The sequence below is a fragment of the Macrotis lagotis genome, chromosome 5 (assembly GCF_037893015.1).
Source record: "Macrotis lagotis isolate mMagLag1 chromosome 5, bilby.v1.9.chrom.fasta, whole genome shotgun sequence".
Taxonomy (NCBI): domain Eukaryota; kingdom Metazoa; phylum Chordata; class Mammalia; order Peramelemorphia; family Peramelidae; genus Macrotis; species Macrotis lagotis.
This window is the reverse complement of record NC_133662.1, coordinates 193,147,523-193,166,020: the sequence shown is the minus strand read 5'-3', so window position 1 is coordinate 193,166,020 and position 18,498 is coordinate 193,147,523. Positions and strand designations below refer to the sequence as shown.

Below are 18,498 nucleotides of genomic sequence, written 5' to 3'. Positions count from 1 at the left end.
AAGTCCCATTTGGCATACACTGGTTGTGTGACCCTGGGCAAGTCATTTTGCCTCTTATGCTTTGCACAACTTTTTAAGAGGATAAGTTGCAGAAAAGGTGTCTACCAGCATCAGTGGAAGAAGCTCCCTCTCTCACCAGGGAATTCCCTAAATCACTGAAATCATGGGTCCAGCTTGTGCTGGCACAGCATAGGTATTTAAAGGCTGTTGATTGATTGATATCGTACAATTAAGGACAGAGCTGTGAAATGAATTGTGTTTTCACTGATATAAGGAATCCATCTATCAATGCATTTTAACACTTTTTTCTGAAATTTATATCCCTAAAGATTACCTAACATACAGGCAAATAGATTATGTGATTTGCCCGGGGTCACATAGCTAGTATATTTCAGAAGCTGAACTTGAACCCTAATTTTCCTGACTTCAAGGTTAGTTTTCTATCCACCAAACCATACAATTAATATTATTATATTAATATTTTTTATTGGCAGCTAGGTGTCAAAGTGGGTAGAGTGCTGGTTCTGGTTAGGGTCAGGAATACTTGAGTTCAAAACCAGTCTCATATTTATTCACTATGTGCCCCTAGACAAGTCACTTAACCCCTTGCCCTGACTCAATTTCTTCATCTGTAAAATGGGAATATTAATAATAATCCTCCCAGGGTTGTTGTTAGATGACATTCACAGAGTTTTACAAACTTTAATATAAATGCTAACATCATCATCATGATTATTATAATTTTTTATCTATAAAATGAGGGGATTGGCTTAGATGCAGACCTATGTTACTATATTAGAAACTTTTTCTCTAATGCTCTTCCTTCTCTCTCTCTTTTTAAAAAAAATTATTTAAGGCAATGGGGTCAAGTGATTTGCCCAAGGTCACACAACTAGGCAATTATTAAGTGTCTGAGGTCAGATTTAAACTCAGGTCCTCTAGGGCCGGTGCTCTATCCACTGGGCCACCTAGCTGCTCCTTCCTTCTCTTTTTTAATATCTATATTACTGAATTAGAGATTTCATGTCAGTGAAGTTCATTCTTTTTAAAAATTCTAAGTTCTTTGTAGGTTAAAGTTACCTTGTGGCTGTAGTAGCCTCCAGCCAGGGGGACACAGGGGCTGGAGGGGCAGGGGAGGGGAGGTAACTAGAAGACAGTTTATTCACCACAGGCCTTCCCTTCTGTACTTCCAGGATGAGCCCACCACAGGAATGGACCCGTATTCTAGGCGACTGCTATGGAACACCATTGTTGGCATCATCAGGGAAGGGAGAGCAGTTGTCCTGACATCACATAGGTGAGAGCCCTGGACCTGGGACCCAGGGAGGTTCGGGGTTTGGAGCAAGGAACATCTCCAAAGACTCTTACACCTTCCTCCCAATTTTTTTCTATCTCCTCTCCCTTCCTCATCAGCATGGAAGAATGTGAAGCCCTGTGTACTCGGCTGGCCATCATGGTGAAGGGAACCTTCCAATGCCTAGGCACTATACAGCATCTCAAGTACAAGTAAGGAAAGGACCACTGTGTGAGTGGGCAAGGTGACTTCTCTCTGAAGCTGGTGTGTATGTGTGTGGGGTCTTGTCATCTCCATCCTCATCCCCAGGTGGAGACAGGTGGAGGAGAGAAGAGCTAGCACCCCCTGATGCAGTGTAACCACATGAGGAAGGGTCTTCATCCAGTGATTAAAAGTGTGGGGCAGCTAGGTGGCACAATGGATAGAGCACTGTCTTAGAGTCAGGACAGGAGTTCAAATCCAGCCTCAGACACTTGACCCTTACTAGCTGTGTGACCTTGGGCAAGTCACTTAACCTTGATTGCCTCGCTTCCAGAACTGTTTCCAGACATCCTGATTAATATCTGGCCACTGGGGGCAGCTAGGTGGTGCAGTGGAGACAGCCCCGTCCCTGGAGTCAGCAGTACCTGAGTTCAAATATGACCTCAGACACTTAATAATTACCTAGCCATGTAGCCTTGGGCAAGCCACTTAATCCCATCTGCCTTGCAAAAAACCTAAAACAAAACAAAACAAAAATATCTGGTCACTGGACCCAGATAGTTCTTGAGGAGAAAGTGATTTTGTTGACTTAGCTCTGCTCTTCCTCACTCAAATCCAATTTACATGCTTGTTGTGGCATCACTTCCCTGATGTCATGGTCTTCTTGAGAAGGAACATCATCATCATCATCATCATCAAAAGTGTGGTTAAGAATCTAATCTGTTAAAAAAAAAAAAGAAAAGAATCTAGCCTGTTTGCCTAGGAGAGGTCAGGTCTGGCTAAGGTGTATAGAAAGCCCACTCCACCTGTAGTCAGGGATAAGGAATAGGTAAAAGCTTTGCCAATCACATCACTTTGTGTATTTTTTTTTTTTGTCTAAGAATATGTGTGACTTTGAAAGTAAACTCTTGGAAGCCCTGGACTATTTTCTTTTGTCTTTGTATCCTCAGCACCAAGCAAAGTGTCTGGAACAAAGTAGGAGCTTAATAAATTTTTGTCAGTTGATTGAATGACATAGTAAAACCTTAATCCAGATGCCTGCAGACCTGACTTGAATTGGTAATCCTGTGTTTGACCTTGGACTATTTCCATAAGATGCTTCTCACTGATGGAAAAAAAATATGATTTGGAATTTGGCAAAAGAGTTTGGAAGAAGAGAGATATTTTTCTTATTACATAGCACTACTTCTGGCATTGGTAGAGCATCTCTGCCAATTGGCTTCCTGGGTTCTTTTAAGTCCTAACCAAAATTCCATGTTCTACAGGGTCTTTCCCAACCCCTCTTAACTCAGAACACTAGAAACCAAAGGAACTGTATATGGAGAATCAATGCTTGAACTATAGTTAAGGACTGATGGAGAAGACCAGAGAGTGCCAGTCATTATGACCTTGGTACAACTTATCATCTATTAAGCTCCTACTACTACAAGGTGCCATATTATGCATGACAAGGTAGATAAAAATGTGAATGGCAGGAACCCTGCCCTCAAGGAACTCAGAGAAACTGCTAGAAGGAAGGGAAGGGTACTAGATTTAAGGTCCGAGAACTAGATCTGCTACTTTCTAGCTGGGTGATACTGGGTAAATTCCCTAACCACTCTTTATTTCAATTTCCTATCTGTAAAACTAGAGGGTTGGACTCTCTTCTTCTTTCTTTTTTTTTTTTTGGTTTGTTTTTGCAAGGCAAGGGATTAAGTGACTTGCCCAAGGTCATATAGCTAGTGTCTGAGGCCAGATTTGAACTTAGGCCCTCCTGACTCCAGGGCCAGTGCTTTATCCACTGCACCACCTAGCTGCCCAGACTCATTTATTCTTAAGGACCCTTCTAGCTCAAAATCTATGATCTGATGATGAACAGGCTAATGCCAACAGTTTGTGATGTCAGCCTGTGCTAGGTGAATGGCCTCTGACCATTTCCTCTTGACATCCCATAGACCAGTTCACCAGTGATAGATGAGGTAAGAGAGAGCATAGGCTTATAGCTTTAGACATCAGAGGCCATCTAGTCATTTCTACTCATTTTAAAGATAAGGAAGGGGCAGCTAGGTGGCGTAGTTGGGGCAGCTAGGTGGCGTACTGGGGCAGCTAGGTGGCGTAGCGGATAAAGCACCAGCTTTGGAGTCAGGAGTACCTGGGTTCAAATCCGGTCTCAGACACTTAGTAATTACCTAACTGTGTGGCCTTGGGCAAGCCACTTAACCCAGTTTGCCTTGCAAAAAAAAAAAAACCTAAAAAAAAAAAGAAAGAAAAAAAATAAAGATAAGAAAGCCAAGGCCTAGAAAGGTCAAATGATCTTTCCATTGTTACACATAAAGTAAATGGCAGGGACAGGATTAAAACCTAGATCATAGGTTCAGGGATCACCAATTAGAAGAGACCTGTCTAATCTAACCCATTTATTTTACCAATGAGGTGACTTATTCCCAGCAGGATTAAAGGTAGAGTGAAGTGGCCAAGGTCACACAGGTAGTAAGTGTTCCAAATGATAATAATAGGTAGCATTGATATACACTGAGCCTTGCCCAGTGACTAAAGATTTCAGCTGAATTTGAACTCAGGTCATTCAGGTCCATTGAGGTCACTAGGTCCAGTGTTCTCCCCATCATATCATCTAGCTGTCAACCATTTAGGCCTCTTTCTCCCTGTTATTAGACTTCTTAGGTGAGGATAGATAGGGAATTTTTCCTCAGATGAAAAATGCAAACCCCTCTCCCTCATTCTTCTGGCTTCACCTTGTGCCCTTCACTCCTGCATCTGCACCCTAGGTTTGGGGATGGCTACATTGTCACGATGAAGATCAAGCCCCCTAAAGTGGGTTTGCTTCCAGACCTGAACCCAGTTGAACAGTTCTTACAGGCAAACTTTCCGGACAGTGTGCAGAGGGAGAGACACTACAACATGCTCCAGTACCGCATCTCCTCCTCCTCCCTGGCCAGGATCTTCCAGTTGCTCATTTCCAACAAGGACAACCTGCACATTGAAGAATATTCGGTCACACAGACCACGCTGGACCAAGTAAGTGCGAGCCAGAAACCTCCATCAGGCAGAAATGGAAAAGTGGGGCAGGCGCAGGCTTTAAGCAGAATCATATAGGACCTCAGAAGCAGAGGAGGCTCGTTGACCCTCCCTAGTGTAGGCATCACTCAACCATCCTGAGGACTCCCAAGGGCGGCCCATACCAAATTAAAAGGTAACTGGGAAAAAAACTGTCAAATAATAGTGTTTGTTTCAATTAATATCCTCAAAGCAAGGTTTCTCTTCATTTATCCCACTCAAACATCTTGGACCCAGGTTCACATGTGTATTTTTTCTGTAAACCTCAGGGATCCAGAGACAGTCACAATGTGCCAAACTCATAATAAGCAGTGGAGAAAAGATGGGGATTTTGTTTTGTCCCCAACTTATTTGCAACAGAATGAGATGAATGTTCCAGACTGGTCTTGTTTCTATTAAACCGTGTTATTCAGGGTAATCCTATGGTACTCAAGTACCATAGACCTAGGGCTGAAATGGACCCAAAAGGTCATCTGGTTTAATCACCTAATTTTAGAGATGAGGAAACAGAGAACCAGGAAAGTTAAGTGAATTATCCATGGTCATACAGGTAGCATCCAAGTATGATTTGAACCCAGGGTCATGGTCAGTCTTCTTTCCACTAGATTGTTTCTTTTTAGAACTGACCACCTCTGCATTTAGGCTCAAGTCCTTTTGCTGAAACTATCCCAGCTCAGCTGAGGAACAAGAGAAACAGATATTAGTGGGACACAGGTATCTGAGGATTTTGCAGGTGAGTTACACAAGCCACCTTCATGAGAACTAATTCAGCCCCCACCCACCCACCCACCCAGTACCTGTGTGACCTTGGGCAAGTCATGGAACCTATTTGCCTCTGGTTCTTTTCATCTATAAATGGGTATAATAATAACATTTCTCTCTCACAGTTGTTCTCAGGCAGCTAAGTGGTGCAGTGGATGGAGTACCAGGCCTGGATGAGGAAGAACTGAGTTCAAATCCAGCCATGGATGTTTACTAGCTATGTGATCCTGAGCAAATCACTTAACTTCTCTTTGCCTCAGTTTTCTGTAAAACGAGGATGATAATAATGGGCCTACCTCCTTGGATTATTGTGAGAGTCAAATGAAATGATAATTTTAAAACCAAAATTTAGCACAGTGCTGGCCCATAGTAAGTGCTAGATAAATGTTTGCTTTATTATTATTACATAGATCAGAGATTTAGAGTTGGAAGGGAGCTTAGAGGTCATTGAGTTCAGTCTCATTTTACAGATGAGGAAACTGAGGCCCAGAGGGTTAAGTGACTTGTTCAAGGTAAGACTCCTAAGAAGTGTCTGAGGCAAGATTTGAATGCAGCCCTTCCTGACCCCCAATCCAGTGCCCTATGCATTATATTATCCTATGTGGCCTCTGTGGGTTCTCACTTTCATTTGTAAAAAGTGGGGAGAAGTGACCTGTGACACAGTTCTGATCCAGGCCAAGCTAAAATTTTTAAACTGAAGATCCTGGGTGTCCACTGTTTTGGATGCTTCTATGTATGTTTACATACTTCTCTCTTTCTTCCTTCTGTGTCCTACCCCCCCCCCCCCCAGGTATTTGTGAACTTTGCTAAACAGCAGACAGAAGATGATGATCTTCTCTTACACCCCCGAGCAGCTGGAGCCATCCCAGATGCCAAGGTAGCTCCAGCTCCTCCCTCCCCGGATGGTGTCTAGAGTCAGCCCTCTGCTCAGATGGGCCAGCGCAGGTCCCATGCCCAACCCAGGTCAGCCTCCCCAAAGGGCTCTTCCACACCAGCCAGATCCAGGGGTGACAGGGACACAGCAACCCCAGCAAGGCTAACTGAAGTGCTTCTGAGCAATGAGATATTTCACAGATATCCATGGAATACAGTTTCATGACCCTGAAATGAAAAAAATGAGGGAGTAGATGTTTTGTCTCTGGTCATCATTTCCTTTATCTAGAAATCATCCATTAAATCAGGGTTTCTTAAATTTCTTTCTTTCCAATCATGGATGGACATCTTTTGCAGTTTGATGGAACCTGTGCATCCCTGCAGATGGTGACCTACAGTCCTAAGTGAATGAAAGGCTAAAATTCAGTTAGAGGTTAGTGAAAATAAAGATGTTGCAGACTCTCACCAGGTTGAGAACCCGTCCAAAGAAATACAGAAACACGTGCATATAAACCCTTTCCTTGTCTAAGCTCTTTTCTCATGAGTTCATTGGACTTAGAGCTGGAAGGGATAGTTCTAGGCATTTTGCAGATGAAGAAACTGAGGCCCTGAGAGGTTGTGACTCAGGATCACACAGATGTATACCCCACAGTATCTGGGATATAGTAAGCACTTAATAAATGCTTTTTCATTCAGTAAAATATTCCCCTCAGAGACTTTGATCATGATTATTTTTCCCCCTCCCCTTGGAGGGGAACCCAATGAGCATTAATTAGGCCCTAATTAAGACCCCCATATTGGTTGCTAGGTATACAGAGTCAAAAAGGGAAATAGTGCCTGCCTTCAGGAAATAATGGTATTTCAGAGAGACCAGAAGTCCAGATCCTACCCAAAGGCAAAGAAATGCTTAAATCCTAGAATGCCAAATTCCAGGTAAAGATTTGCCAGCCACAGCATTTTACACATCACTCATACTTAATTAATGATGATGATAGTAATAACTCACATTTCTATAGCTTTGTCCTTTATATGTCTCTTTCCAATCTTATGAGGTAAGTAGTGTAATTATTTCCCCCCTTTTACAAGTATGACTCTTTGTACACATCAAAAAATCTAGACTTTTGGGGAAACCAGATGTTTTTTGTATGCAAAAACTGAAGAAGCAAAAACCTTATTTTGTATTTTACACTATGCAGAGAATCATGGGACTTAATTGACTTTCATTTGGCCCAATGACTGTTACCTAGTGTTTTCATAATGACATCAGAAATCAAAACATAGCTTTGACTTTATTATGCAGAATGTAGATCATCTTTACAAAGAGTTGCAAAAATCTTTCTGTACAGCACTTGTAGGGAAATAAATCTGTCATGAAAGAACTAGCAATCACATTTTCCAGTTTGTGTTATGAGATCCTAAAATATTTTGTTTTCCTTTAAAATATCCCACAAACAAGGATGGGATAATTTCTTGCACAGGTTTATAGAAATACCTTCAAAACTTTCACCTGAACAGATGGCAGAAGGTCAGCTCCCCAGGAGGTTCTGAGGCTGGCAGACTTCCCTCCTAGCTGTGGGTTATGAGCACAAGAACAGAGCTGAGCTAAGCTGTCCATTCAGGAATGAGAAAGATGAGAACACGACCCTGAAATATATCCAGAAGGATGAAGATCCTTTGGTTTTATCACAACTTGTTTTATGAAACCAGGTTGAGGGTCATGTAGATAAGTGAGGCAACCAGCAACATTTTAAATGGGTTAATAATTGAATGTCTATGACCTGGATCACTCAGATTCATGAGCTGCTCCAATCAGTGTCTAAGATCCATTAGGTCAAATTATCCACTTTCCCCATTAACAGAATCCTTTTAAATTGCTTTCAGAGATGTCTACAGCGTTGGTTAATCCATGTGATTTTCCCCTTTGTCCTGGCTCATGCTATTATATTCTCAGCCCCATGGAAAGTTTCTTCTTAAGGTAACCTGTGACTAGACTACATGAGAGATGGATAAATAGGTTCTATTTGCAGGTTGTACACTGTCCTTCCCATTCAGATGGCTAGGCACTAGTTTACCAATTAAACCTCCCTACCTCTCTGTTGTTCTTTGTCCCTTCCTCCCATGCCCCATGGCACCTGCCTTAATAGCATAGGCCATAATTGTTCTTCTTCAACTGAAAAAAAAATAACATTGGCTGCCACCTCTACATGAATGAGGCTTAGAGATTGTAATACTGAGTGTTACCTCCCAGACCTGAGCACCACAGAACTCAGGGACCTGTCCCATTTTTTTTTTGCAAGGCAATGGAGTTAAGTGACTTAGGTATCTGAGGTCAGATTTGAACTCAGGTCTCCCTGACTCCAGGGTTGGTGCTCTATCTACTGCACCACCTAGCTGCCCCCTAACCCTGTCCCATTTTTAAGCTGGAATCTCCCTCTTGGCTAAACTTCTATTACTGCTCTTCTGACACAAGCCAGGTCTGTAAAAAAATGATCAAACATCATCCTCTGAAAACATCCTAAATTATGGGAGCTTCCAAAGAAAGGAAGGCTATGATAACTTGTCTGGGCTTAAACAAACAAATAAAATGAAAACAATCATCTACCACTAAAAAACTCTTATAAGTTGAAAATAGCACAGGGACGTGTTACCTTTTAATATGCATGTTGAATATGCATAAAGGAAAGTGTGTACATTTATGGAAGCTAGAAGAGACCTTAAAACATAGTCCAGGCCTCCTTACTTTCCAAATGAAGAAATGAGAATATTCTATTACTTTGGAGTGCTGACAGACCCCACCCAGTACCTTGGTGTAGCTGTCTTTAAGAGAATTATTGCCAATTGTTTAACTTTAAAAATTAAGAAATCACCACTTTTTTTTTTTTGGAGAAAACCCAGAAGATCAGCACTCAAACATTGGTGTTTCTGCCCCTAGGTCTGCTGAAGTGCCCATGCATCACTGCTTGCTTCCTATAGCAAGAAAGGAATGATTGGCATCCTGAGACTGGGGTAATCCTTGAACTCTCTTACGTAAGTGCAGTGTTTGTCCTTTGCCCAGATTGTCATCTGAATGAAGCCAACCAGTGTGAATAATCCCACTGTAGCAAAAAAAAAAAAGAACAAGAACAAGAAAAAAAGAAAGAAAAGAGAAAGAAAGAAAGAAAAAGAAAAAAGAAAACAAAATCCATGTAATCTGATGTCCAGATTCCTTGGAGGAATGCAGAAGGCCATAGTAGGACCCTGCTGGTGAAGAATACAAGCCAACTTACCTGGGACACACTGAGTCATGATGGTGAAACTAATCCAGGCCCCCACCTGCAACCAAACAGACACAGGACGTTTTTCATCAAGACCAGAGGTCCAGACTTACACTCCTAACAAACATTAGTATAAGACCTGTTGATTTTCCAAGTTGATCTATATGACTGTTTGTTTACCAAGAGAGAGAATAAAAATCATATATATCCACCACGAATAAAATGTCTACCTTTCTTGATGAGGAATAAGTCTGACCGTGTGGTTTTAAACTCTACAACTTGGTGGTTTCACACATCCCTGCTTTTAGCATCATGTCTCTACTAGTTGTGGCAAGATCATGAGGAGGGTACTGAGAGGCAAGGGAGAATGTACGAACTAGCCTGGATCCCCCACTCCTTAATAAATCCTCAAAGGAAAATGAATCTGCTCATTGGCATCATCTGCAGCCACCAAGGCTGCTGCCCCTTCTTTTCCTAAACTTTCACTGCCCATTGGCTTACATACCTCATAAGTGTAGTTAGGACAGGAGACAAAGAAAAATAGCCATGTGAATGGATTCTTGGTTGGGTAGGGGATGCGACGGGTCTTTGGTCCTGGGGACGTAAAAAAATTGTCAGGTCAGTTTTTCAGAACAGCCCTTTCGAAAAGCAGAACGTCCTTTTTATTATACATTTTTATATAACGTTTCCAAAACAGCTCTACGATATTAACATTTTTTTCATCAAAATCAACAAAACAGTAAAGACTGACAACTTGCCTTCTGTGGGGGGTAGGGGGAGGGAAGTAAGATTAGGGGGAAAATTGTAATGCTCAAATAAAATCTTTAATTTAAAAAAAATCACCAAAACAGTGACTCAAGACCTGATCAATAGTGAGTGCTACTCTTTGAGGTATAAATGCTCACACAGAAAATTTACCAATGGACTCAGATGAATGGCTCTGGCAAAACCCCAAAGAGGGAAACCCACCCCACCAAGTGTTTTTTAAATAGAGGTTGACTCCAAAAGGGACCACAGAGACTTTTGTGAAGCCTTTGGTTACACAGGCCTCAAACATTAGTAGTAGCCAGAGCCCCAGGGAAGATGGAACCCAGATAAAAAGCTTAATTACAGGGAAGTGTCTGGGGATGGTTAGCTTTGGAGTAGGACAACTTCTGGTGCTTTACCACAGTACAATAAATACTTGTTGGCTTCACTCAATCATTGCATCAGAGAGTTAGGGCTGGAATCAAATTCTGCATGGAATCTCTCTGCACAGGAGAGTGGCAATGGCACAGTGAAGATAAGTTGACAGCTAAAAAGGGACTTGAACCTAGATCTTCCGGCTTGCAAGTCCATCGCTTTATGCATTCTACCATGTTCCCTCCCAGAGGACTATTCACTTTCTCATCTGAGAGAAGAACACATTCAGATATAGATGGGTTGGGCAGTATAAAGAGGATTAATAAGTCAAACAGCATGCATTAAGCACATACTATGGGCTAAGAGTAGCTAAGAGTGATTTGATGACTTAGGAGACAGGCTCTGCCCATCTGTATGTGCTTGTTGGGCCTGGCAGGCCCTTTATTGACCATCTTTCAACCCTCTCCAGTGCTGCATGCACAGACTAGGCTAGGGCCACTGGGACAATGGTACCAGGATGCTTTGGGGCTTGGGACTCTCGATTTACTTGCTCCTGAAAGAAGAGTTGGGAGACACGATCAATGATGATCATAGATCACAGCAGTAACTCTGGGGATCTACAGAGCTCAGAAGCCACTAGAAGGACCTCTTCCCCAGTCCTCACTCTCTTGACCATCTGCTTGGGTAACACAGACATCCTTGAGTTAGAAGATGATTTTACAATTATCTTGGGTTTTGTCATTAAATCCAATAAAGAAAAAAGACTCTGGTTGACTTTATGGTTGTTGGTCTTTTTTTTTTAATTACATAAATGTTAAACTACGATAGTTAAAAACAGAAAATAATTCAATTCTCACCATTTCCTCTCAGGTTATTGAGTTCCACATGGATTGAAAAGTTTCCAGCTTCACATAGCTATATTAAAAGACATAAAATGGTGACACATATTTTAACCCTTATTAGTATTTTCCTTATTAGACCTATTATTTCATTGTCCTAGGGAACTTTTACACTAAAACAGTTTAGCATACAAACTGATATGTAGTTCAGCCTTTGAGATTTGTTTGGGAGCCTAAGAAGTGACTTGTCCTAGGTCCCATAGTTAGGATGCATCTGAGATTATGGTAGAATCCAGAGTTGTCTGACTCTGAGGCCAATGCCTCTCCCACCCCAAAACCATAGATACATGTTCAGAACTGCTCCAGAGAATAAAGAATAAAGATGCATGTTCAGAACTGCTCCAGAGATCTAAAGACAATCCAGGAAGTACATTAGGTCGACTTTCTCCTCCATCCCCTTCTACAGCAGTGACCTTCATCCTATCTCTTAGGTGAGGAGAAAAGATTAGAAAATTATTAAAAAGTTCTCTCTCGGGCTGGCTAGGTGGTGCAGTGTATAGAGCACTGGCCTTGGAGTCAGGAGTACCTGAGTTCAAATCCGGCCTCAGACACTTAATAATTACCCAGATGTATGGCCTTGGGCAAGCCACTTAACCCCACTGCCTTGCAAAAAAAAAGAAAAGAAAAGAAAAAAAAGAAAAGAAAAAAAACTAAAAAAAAGAACCCTAAAAGTTCCTTCTCCATGAATCCTGGTTAGTTTAAATGAGCAGTTTCAAGAGTTGGGTTCATAGAGCTTAAAGATACCAACAATCTTCAATTCTGGTAACATCAAAAAATACAAGAGTAAGATGTAATAGTAATAATAGCTAACTATATGTTAGGCAATAAACCAAAGATTTTATAATTATAAACTAGTAACTGATAATGCAACCTGAGGAGGTAGGTGCTATTATCATTCCCATTTCACAGATAAGAAAACTGAAGGAAACAGTAGGTAAATGACTTGCCTGGCATCCCACAGCTTTTAAGTATCTGAGGCTAGATTTGAAATCAGGATTATCCTGATTCCAGGCCAGGTGTTCTATCTACTGCCCTATCTAGCTGCCTCAAGAACATGGGGGTGAATCTTGCAAGGGTTTTAACCTGAGACTGGTGAAACCATTTTAAGAACTATTTTGATAACTGTATATCAATATAATTGGTTTTCTTTATAATTCTGTTTTATTTTATGTATTAAAAAGCATCCTGACCTGAAAGGGGTTGCATAGACCCTTCAAAGGGATATATATCCCCAAAAGTTTCAAAATCCCTGGTCTTCAAGTGCTATCTTTCATGACTTAGTGGTTAATAGCACTCGATCCCTGCTCCCACCCTCCACCCCCAACCAACTTGCAAAGGGAACTGGACAGCCAGATCCATTGTACTCCTAACAATAAAATAAATGTATGTGAGGGGTTGTATGGTATTGCAGAAAGAGTGTGGAATTTAGAGTCAGAGAATACACATCTAATGCCAACCCACATCCCATTTCCTGGGTGATTTCACACAAATCATTCTAATGTGTCATGGCTTCCACCTATGTGATAAAGGGTTAAGATTAAATACTGTATGTGGTCCCTTCCAGCTCTAAAGCTATGATCCCATCTTCTACCTCCAAGACAAGTGTGGAAGACCAAAGGCAAGATTTTTTTCCTAATGATTGCTGTGTCTGTGGATGTCAGACAGAGAAATGGAAGAGAGTATTCATCAGCAGGGACAGAGAACACATGGACTTTTCATCCAACTCCCTGGAGAATGCTTTAAATCACTTTGGCTTCTCACCACTGAAGACAATCATCTTTTCTGGTAAAGAAAAGTAAGGAATTGCATTCTAGCTCCTGAACCTTGCCCAACTGGTAACCACACCTTTTTTAAAAAAAATTATCTATTTTATTATATCTATATATTCAATGACACTCATAATTTGCTTAGTCATTCTCCATAGAACAGCTCCTTAGTTTCAAATACTCAATTACCACAAAAGCACTTCCATGAATATTCCTTTTTCTCTTTCTTTGATTTCTTTCAGGTATTGCTGGGTCAAAGGGTATGCATAGTTTAGTAAATTTCTGGGCATAATATAAATTGCTTTCCACAATATCTCAACCAATTCACAGTAATAACAGCAGAACACTAATGTATCTTTCCCAGCAGCCCTTCTAACTTTCAGTGTTTTCCTTTTTTGTCATCAAGTTATCTTGCCAATTTGATGGATGTGAGGTGGAACTGCAAAATTATTTCAATTTGCATTTCTTTCATTTTTAGGAATCTAAAGTTTTTAAAATTCAGTTTTCAAATCTAAATTCTCTCCTTCTTCCTATTTCCCATCCCTTTCTCCTTAAGAAAATAAGAAAAACAAAGTCATACTCTTCATTATGCCTGTGGTTTTAAGTCATGCCTTCACAATGGCCAAATTCACTTGACATCAATTCCCATCAATTATTAAGTGATCAAATTAAATAATTATTTCTCACTAGCAGGCTTTTAGGGTCATAGGATTTAAAAATCACCAAATTCTTAATTTTACATTGTTCTCCTTGACATATTCTTAATTTCACTCTCAGTTTTGCTGTCCCCTGAATAATCCTTCTCACATCTCTTTCTCAGTAATTACTGGGAAATAGCAAAAGCTAGAGATTGAAACCCAAATTATAGGATCACAAAAGGGACCTCAGAGGTCATCTAGTCTAACACACTCATTTTACATATGAGGAAACCAAGGTCAGGATTGTTAGTGTAGGCAGAGCCTCAGGATTTTAATCCAGGTCCTTTGACTCTAAATTTAGACTGTCTGACACCAAACAGTCTGATCTTAATTTCCAATTAAAGTTCAACTCAAGGACTGTCTGCCTTTTTCTACATGCCTAAGACTTAGCACATTGCCTGGCATGTACTTAATAAATATTTATTGACTAATTAATCTTTTCAGAAATCTGTAACTATTTTTGTTGTTGGTCAATCATTTCAGTGACCCCATTTGGAGTTTCCTTGGCAAAGTTACTGGCCATTTTTTCTGCAGTTCATTTATAGAGGAGGAAACTGAGGCAAACAGAATTAAGTAACTTACCCAAGGTCATACAGGTAGGAAGTGCCAAAAGCTGGATTTCAACTCAAGATGAAACTTCCTGACTCCAGGTCTGGTGCTCTATCCACTGTGCTACCTAGCTATCATTATTTGTCCCAATTTAATCCTACAAATGGAAAGAAAGGCTAATCTAGTGGATAGAGCAATAGACTTGGAATTGAGAAATCCCAGATTCTAATATCATCTTAGACACAAGCTCTGTGATCATTCACAAGTCTCCATTTCCTCATCTGTAAAATGCAGATGTTAAAGCATTTACTAATTAACTCATAAAGTAATCATGATCAAAGTCCTTAACAAATTATATAAATGTGATTTATTTGAAAGTTTATGAAACAGGGAAAAGTCCAACATAAAAGACCTACCAGAAAGGTGATCAGAGAAAAATTGATCTGCTTTTGTCCGTAGGCTACACACCAATAGAACAGACAAAACAAAACAAGAAGAAAAAGGGGGGAAAAAACAGGAAAGTTAATTCCAAGACCACTGGAGGGAAAGGCAGAAATGATATGAACTGAGGGCCGTTTTGTTACTTACAAGGAGGCGTGTAAAGAGGATGATTGATGTAATAAGCAAGCCAAGCAGCAAATCCCCAGTAAAAGAAGCAATTCTGGAAAATAAGTCAGTGTTCTTATTTCAATTTTAGTTTTCAAGTGTTAAAACCCAGCCACCTTTCTCTAAGCAAAGAGGCTGGTCATGGTCAGTCTACTTTTCCCTGGAACCCCATCTTGAGTGGTTGTTTCCCACTAAGAAGCAGGGAGCACCTTATATAGACCAAGGGCTCAAGTCCCTGATGATGGTCATTATACCATTTAGACAACATCAATCTGGCCATTCTTAGGCAGTCACGTTCAGGTTGACTGGTTAGAAACATGCCTCAAGAACCCAAAAGTTCCCTTTCGGTCTCTGAATCAATGAGAGCCTTAATCAAAGAACTTAAAGGTCCTGGAGGCTGGAAAAGTCATCCACATTCGTTGTGGATAGGGAATCTCACTGAGAATCATCTAGTCCCAACTCCTCATTTTTACAGGGGAAGAAACTGAGACCCCGAGGGCTAAAGAGACTGGTTAAACCACTGAAGTCAGGAGACCCGAGTTTGAATCCTGCCTCTGACACTTAGAATGGGAGTGATCAGGAGCAAAACACTAAACCTCTTGAAGCCTAGTCTATAAATCATCAGTAATTATATATATGCTACTTACTTCAATAAAATATTTTGAGGAAAGTATATTTTATGACTTTTAAAGTGCTACATAAATGCAACTGCAAAATGATTTACCATTAATAACAAAATTTGACCTTGAACTTGGGTCTTCAGATACCAGAGTCAACCTCCTTTCCATTAAGACTACTGTCTCTTTTCTTCAACCATGTCATATATTTATCTATAGTGCTTTAAATTTCAGAGATCTATTATGACCTTCAGAGAATAGGGACCATGTGGAATTATTGTGATTATTAATATAATACATATAGTATATAATACATAGTATTTAATACATAATATTATTAGTATGAAACAGCTAGATGGTGCCAAGAAAGAGCTCCTAGTGGAATTGAGTTCAAATCCAGTCTCAGACACTTACTAGTTGCAGGATGCTGAGTAAGTCATTTGACTTTTGTCTGCCTCAGTTTCCCCATCCATAAAATGGGGATAATAATGGAGGGAAAGGAAGAAGCATTTTTACAATACCTATTACATACCCATAAGGCACTACACAAAGCTCCTTATAAATATTATCTTACCTAATCCTCCAACAATGCTGGGAGGTAGATGCTATTATTTATCAATGAGGAAACTGTGGTAAACAGAGGTTAAATGACTTGCCTAGAATCATATAGCTAGTAGGTGTCTGAGGTCAGTTTGAACTTAGGACTTTCTAACTCCAGGTTCATCACTCTATCTACTTCATCAGCTAGCAGATGATAGATGATAGATAGATAGATAGATAGATAGATAGATAGATAGATAGATAGATAGATGATAGATAATGGATGGATGGATGGACAGAAAGATAGATGAATGGATGATGAATAGATAAAATGGCAAAAAGAGAGAGATGGATGGATAGATGAATAGATAGATGATAAATAGCTGATGAAAGGATGGATGGATAGATAGATATGTGTGTTACACATATACACATCTATCCATATGTTGTTGTCTGTCCCTTGTTTTTGAAGATTAGTGATATCATAGGGTGATGTTTTGACTTACAAATGAATTCAATTTAAGTGAGGCAAGAATACCACAAAACTGTCAGCCTCACTCTCTTCCAGAGACATCAGATTATATGTATATATATATATATATATATATATATATATACACATATATATGAACACAATAGATTATCTATCTATATTATCTATTTATATCTATAATAATACCCACCTCCCAGGATTGTCCTGAGAATAAAATGAAATAATATATGTAAATCATTTTGCAAACCTTTAAGCACTCTATAAATGCAAGCTATTAATATCATGATTGCTCACAGTGCCTAACAAAGTATCTATTAGGCAGTCAATATTTATTGGATGAATTAATAAGTGAAAAAAAAACACAGCTTTCTTTGAGTCAATTCAAATCTATTCCATCTTGTTAATTTCTAGAACTTTGCCAGCCCACCCACTAAATATTTAATCAGCTTGGTCTGGGATAGGAGTGGGAAGACTGAGAGATATAAGTGAGCATTTCCTTTAACCAAAGCTATTGCTTCCAGTTCCACATTCATATCCTGTTGGGTTTGTTAACTCAAGATAGAGTACCCAAGAGGGAGATAAGTATCTCACAGTAGTGAGGGGATCCAGCAGGTGAGTGAGTGGTTATGGGTTAAATAGAAGTTGGGAGTCAAAGAGAAGATTTAATGAAACCAGAGTGTCTGCCCAATAAAGCTTGAACTTTATAGTCAACTCTTCCTTCTCCCTCACTCTCCCCGCAACCTTTATCCAATCAGTTGTCAAGATTTATTGATTGATTCTACCACCATCACATCTCTCTCATCTATCCCCTCCTCTCCATTCAAATGTCTGACTTTTATAAAAGTTCTCAACACCTTTGCCTGGGTTTTCCAAGGACCTTCTAATGTTCTCCTGTTGCTCTAATCCATTCTCCATACAACTGCCAAAATAATCTTCCAAAACACAAGTCTATCTAGGTCACTCCCCTGCTCAAGAAACTATCTCTAGGATAAAATATTAACTGGCCCCCAGAAGACTTATTACATTTGATTTAAAACCCTTCCACTTTTATCTTAACCCTGCTTTTCCCAATGTAATGCATCAAACCAGATCAGTTACAGTTCCTATTGATCTTCTATGACCACCTTCATGAAGACAAATAAAGACATATTGCGATGGACTTCATCCTCCCCTCCTCTCGAGTCCTTCGTTCTTTCATTCAGGTGCCAACTCACATGAGAAACCTTCCAAATCCCCCTACTTGCCATTGCTCTCTCCCTCCTCAAATTATACCGAATTGACTTATCTATTTACTTGAAGAATGTAGACTTACTGAGGGCAAAGGCTCTTTTTTTTTGTATGTTTGTTTTTGGATGCCTATATAGCACAGTATCTTACCTATGGTGAGGGTTTAGTAGATGTCTGTTGGATTGAATTGTATTTTATAGTTCTGTATAATCTGGTGCTTGTTGGTCAGTCATTTCACTCACATCTGACTCTTCATGGCCCCTTTTGGGGTTTTCTTGACAAAGATCCTCAAGTGGTTTGCATTTTCCTTCTCTAGTTCAGTTTACAGATGAGAAAACTGAGACAAACAAGATTAAGTGATTTGCTCAAGATCATACAGCTAGTATGTGTCTGAGGTCAGATTTGAACTCAGGAAGATGAATCTTCCTGACTCCAGATCCAGCACTTTATATGTCCACTTTGCCATCTAGCTGTCCATACAATCTAGAGACATCCCCTTTTTTCTGCCACATCTTGGACCCAAGAGAAGAACATGTCACAAGT

General features: G+C 40.1%; 2 protein-coding genes across 6 annotated transcripts in view; one reads left to right on the top strand and one right to left on the bottom strand.

Annotated features, from left to right (window-relative positions):
- The window catches only part of ABCA4 (ATP binding cassette subfamily A member 4), a 136,599-nt gene extending 126,954 nt beyond the window's left edge, over positions 1-9,645 (top strand). For both annotated transcript variants that reach the window (XM_074188198.1, XM_074188199.1), the window contains 6 exons: positions 1,194-1,297; positions 1,414-1,506; positions 4,261-4,510; positions 6,102-6,188; positions 6,542-6,617; positions 9,117-9,645. In XM_074188198.1, coding sequence (XP_074044299.1) covers positions 1,194-1,297; positions 1,414-1,506; positions 4,261-4,510; positions 6,102-6,188; positions 6,542-6,592 — 585 coding nt within the window. In that variant the 3' untranslated portion in view covers positions 6,593-6,617; positions 9,117-9,645. The remainder of the gene's footprint in view (positions 1-1,193; positions 1,298-1,413; positions 1,507-4,260; positions 4,511-6,101; positions 6,189-6,541; positions 6,618-9,116) is intronic.
- LOC141488256 (very-long-chain enoyl-CoA reductase-like) overlaps positions 5,346-18,498 on the bottom strand; it is an 88,201-nt gene continuing 75,048 nt past the window's right edge. For 2 of the 4 annotated variants that reach the window (XM_074188201.1, XM_074188203.1), the window contains exons 8-13: positions 15,061-15,133; positions 14,889-14,932; positions 11,418-11,475; positions 9,944-10,032; positions 9,451-9,496; positions 5,348-9,279 (exon numbers count right to left, since the gene is read on the bottom strand). In XM_074188201.1, the coding sequence (XP_074044302.1) occupies positions 9,152-9,279; positions 9,451-9,496; positions 9,944-10,032; positions 11,418-11,475; positions 14,889-14,932; positions 15,061-15,133 (438 nt within the window). In that variant the 3' untranslated portion in view covers positions 5,348-9,151. Of the gene's footprint in view, positions 9,280-9,450; positions 9,497-9,943; positions 10,033-11,417; positions 11,476-14,888; positions 14,933-15,060; positions 15,134-18,498 lie in introns of all 4 variants that reach the window. The other 2 variants (XM_074188200.1, XM_074188202.1) reach the window with 2 other exon arrangements.